The 4,532-nt window shown below is 37.1% G+C and overlaps 1 protein-coding gene across 1 annotated transcript; it reads left to right on the top strand.

The window, feature by feature from the left end:
• Positions 1-353: 353 nt before the first annotated feature.
• LOC148407708 (uncharacterized) lies at positions 354-3,838 on the top strand. Its single transcript, XM_088441880.1, has 2 exons — positions 354-563; positions 1,895-3,838. Exons 1-2 carry the CDS (start codon positions 489-491, stop codon positions 2,618-2,620), a joined length of 801 nt encoding a protein of 266 aa, XP_088298006.1. The 5' UTR covers positions 354-488; the 3' UTR covers positions 2,621-3,838.
• The last annotated feature ends 694 nt before the right edge of the window (positions 3,839-4,532 follow it).

Below are 4,532 nucleotides of genomic sequence, written 5' to 3'. Positions count from 1 at the left end.
TGTCCCTTTTCCGTCCATCATTTTGTTGTTTGATAGTTGTAAAAAGCCCAGCACGTCTGAAAAGCAGCATGCCAAGTCAGTTGCCGCGATAGCATAAAATTTATTTTTCTGAAGCAGAGGATTAAGTGAGCTGGGGCCACAAAAAATTAACCTGTCTGTTGTTTGCTATTAAGTAGTCCTAAGACCTGCATCTAAAAAAAAAGTGCTTTTATATACTGTTCTATATGGTTTGGGGCAGCGCCTGTTACCATGACAATGGCTATTATGGGACACAACATGCTATGATCTTTTCCTCTTTCATGTCTTTCATCCCATGTGACTATGACTTTGAGCCCTTATGACTTCAGTAGTGTCAATATCCTGCTTAGTTCATTTATTTTGTTGAGACGAATCATCAGAGCTAGGCAGGGGTCTGTAGGTGGTTTATGCCATCAACATAAATCTGCTAAACGTTCTTTAAAACTAAAAGGTTATTCCTGAAACACAAAATGGAGGAGAAGGTGACGAAAATGAGCTGTGATCATGGCAACTTTGAACATGTTGAGGAAAACAATCTACTTTGGGTGAGTTCTGACATTTATATCATTATTTTTGTCTGAAAAGGAAATCAGCAGAAAGGTCTACCTTTAAAAGTACACTAAAATGAATTAAGTTAATATGGTTTTGGTTATATTGTGATTGTATTGCATTGTTGTAGTGCAGAAACACTATACTGCCTGATAGAAATAACATCACTAAGGATAGCAAATGGAGCATCTGAAATACCTTGTGACACCGTAGAACATTATTAGATGCTATGGATTTATAGTCACGCATATGCCGCTGAGATTCCTTGAGAGGAGCATGGATGACAGCTTTATATGGATTATATTCAAATTTGTGTTATTAACGATTTGAGAACTCAGTATTGGCAGCAAAGTGTAAATCTCACTTTAATTGTTCTGGAGTTCGGACATTTTTAATCATGGGATCATTTTTAATTATGGGGAAAAATACTTTTTAGCTTTTATTTGAACAGCAGATGAAATTTCGGCATGGTTTGGATTATTCAACTAGAATAAACATCAAAATGTTTCAGGGCAGATATACGGTATGTTATGTAGTATCATAAATGACTCCCACAATGCATTATAGCATTCTGTACACATGTTCTTTAAGTTTTGTTGCATTTTTTAGGGTCCAAACACTTTGTGAAGGCCCATCAAAACTATTAAGTTGCTTTGTTCTCCATCATTGTTAGGCCAAAGAAACTGCCATTTTGTGACTTCTCACACAAACTTAGCATCTTCTTCCTGGTGATATGTTGAAAAATTGAAGTGTAGATTGTTGAGTATTTAGACTGTGACTGGAAAAAAAAAGGCATACAGCAAGGGTGTCAAACTCATTTTTATCGTGGGTCACATTGTAGTTATGGTTTCTGTCAGAGGGCCGGAATAAATCCAAATATAGTCTAAAGAAAATGATTTCACCTGAATTAAATATGATGTACTAGCACATTAAGTTTCATGTTCCAAGTAATTTGCTTTCAATTTGAAGAAAAATGTGTGTGCATATATATATATATATATATATATATATATATATATATATATATATATATATATATATATATATATATATAATAAAATGTTCCTGATGTAAAGTGCTACAAATATATATCTAATAAAAGTATCAGTGTTGGCAAGTAGCAATATAGAATGAATAGATGGCACAGTGAATCTGATTAAAAGTAATCTAAATCATTGGAATTTTATCAGTGCTAAAATGTACTAAATGGATTTCTCTTTCATAGCTGAGCATTGCTGTCAACTGTACTGTTCTAGACACAAAAAAATAATGTTTAATGGTAGATGAACACTTAGGTATTAGTAACCATAGTGTCATTGTTTTTCAGGAACAACAACATAATCCTAGTGATGCTGTCGGAGTTTGCCACACATCTTGTCTTGTCTTTGGAGGGAGTGCCGCTCAGGTAGAAGGAGGCGCTGCGATGAGGGAGCACCAAGAGGGACAAGACCACAAGAAAGCTTTTGAACACAAGAGTACAAGAGATATGGAACGAAAGCTCATGGAAAAAGAGGAAGAGGTTAACTATCTTCTTCATGCGCTGACTGAAGCTGAGATGGTCGCCGTGTTTGTCAGCAATTCATGGATGGATGCTTTCGATCAACTCAAAATGACCTGCGAGGAGGACTGCAATAACAGGGTGGCAGCCATAAATGCTGAGTGGCAGAAGTGGTGGGCCTACAGAGAGCAGGAGACTGCCGAACAGTTTGATGACGTAGTAGCCCATTTCAAAATTGAGATAGACAGTATGCTGAGGCACAATTTAGAAATGTCTGCATACTTCAGAAGTGAAATGAAGCGCCTCAAAGAGCACATGGCAGAGGTCGTCCAGGAGAAGTATGACTTGATTGCAAAATTACAAAAAGAAAACTGCCCTCTTGTAGCAGAGGATGGAGCGGTGTCATGGTCACAAATTTTAAAATATGAGGATCCAGAAGAGCACCAAAATCTAAACGCTTTAGAGGGTCCACTAAGGGTGGAGCAAGAGGCAACGGCAGCTCTTGTTAATGTGGTTGAAGTTGTAGGTAGTAATCCAAACCATGATGCACAATAAAGCATCACTTCCTTGTGTGGACTTGTTGGATCTTCATGTATCCATTTACATGGTTCCAGACGAATGTCGACAAAAAAAACAAAAAAAAAACAAAGACCTGGTAGCAGCAAAAAAAGACAGCAAGCAGAGGCAAATAGAAAGTACATTAAACAAGGCCAAAAATCACTGAATGGCAGCGAAAGTGCGTCTATAAATAACTACGAGGTGAGCACAAATGCTGTCAATCAGATGTAACCAATGCACCGCAAGTACTGCAGGAAAAGATGGGGAAAAAAACTGGGCTTGTAAAAACAATGTTACAGATCTCAACGGCGATGCAGATTCAGCTACTGGACATCAGCCTGGCGCACCTGACAACACTCTGGAGATCTGCTATAAGGGTCCAGTGCAAGTTCTTGACGCTTACATGATATCTTCTCTTGCATATCTTGACTATTTTTTTTTTTTTTTGTCAAAAAAGTAGAGCTTAACTATATGTGTAGCATTCAGGCAAGAGTGGTGACAGATTTTTAGAGCTACAACGGCCAACCTTTGCAACTTCCAAAGTCCCACCAACACACTTTTAATTGGTTTCAAGGTTAAATCTGTATATTACTGCCTTGACTGAAAAGGTTCCCACCTTCTCTAAAGGGGGACAAACATGAAACAGACATTAGCATGCATTATTCTGAAAAAAATGAGCTATCCTTTTTCTGGTCCATTTAAGAGGGTTCCTCCCTTGATGAAGACAGTGACCGCACTAATGGAAGAGACAAGGGACTGTCACCATTGTGGAATGACTTATGTAACCTTGTCATTTGTCTTGAACACCTTGAAAATACATCTTTGCAACTACTGGCCATTGTAATCATTGCCTTGAAAGTCAATGTGTACCGTATATTAGTGTAGGCAAGGCCTTAACATGTCCACCATGTGTAGTCGTTTCAGAGCTTAAAGCTATAAATTTGGTCAATCCTGTTCAATGCTATTACGATTACATCGTTCAGAAGCCAGTTTGTTGTCTGATCTGTTAATATACAGCATTTCCTGACTTTGAAATTGATCACAATGGCAAGGAACCTCAGTGAAATCTTTTTTTTCAGAAAAAGTTGGGACAATATAAGGGAAAAATACATTTTTGAATGTGATTTCTGACATAAAAGATTACAAATTACTTTACAGAAGATATTACAAATGTTTGTGGAAACTTCCTACAGTAAAAATGATGAGTTTAGATGATTGAGATGGTCTGTGTGCTTCACTGACTGACACTAAAATGAAGGCAAATAAAATCTAAGGCTCAACAAAGTAAAACTCTTAATTTAAATGCAGTGTAAATAGGACAATGATTCCTGAAGATTGAATCGGTTCCATGGCGACCCGTCGGTTGAGCTGTGTGCTAGAATTTGGTCAAGTCTGGTGTACGTTGGGACAAATGCGCATTGACCAGTACTATAACAGAATGAAATGCTTTTATTTATCATAAATTGCAATATAATTGTACTTTATATGAAGCTAGGGATGGGACTTTTGGCCCCCTCAAAAGAAGTCGCGTTTTCACCAACTCTTCACTAATGTGATGTTGAAAAGATTGTTTTATGTGTCCCGTAAAATACTAATTTAGTTTCTGACTAAAACACCAAATTTGCGAGTTGTCTTCATTTTAAAAAAGGGGAAACGACGAGCACGTTTATTGTCGATTAGCACTTTTATTATCGATTCCCCAACTGTAAAGGTTGTACAGGCTTCTGATTTAAAGTCCTGGAAAATTTTCAAAGATCATTCTCCACTTGAAATTTTTTGGACTTCATAGTCATAATGGCCCTCCGATAGAAACTATAACCACAATGCAGCCTGCAATAAAAATGAGTTTGACACTAATGCCTTAAAACAAGTCTTAAAACATATGTGTTTTAAACTTTGGAATCCTTCA

Source organism: Hippichthys cyanospilos, chromosome 19, assembly GCF_059441005.1.
Source record: "Hippichthys cyanospilos isolate Australia breed blue-spotted pipefish chromosome 19, RoL_Hcya_1.0, whole genome shotgun sequence".
Taxonomy (NCBI): domain Eukaryota; kingdom Metazoa; phylum Chordata; class Actinopteri; order Syngnathiformes; family Syngnathidae; genus Hippichthys; species Hippichthys cyanospilos.
The sequence above is the reverse complement of the archived record's forward strand: the minus strand, read 5'-3'. Positions and strand labels throughout refer to the sequence as shown.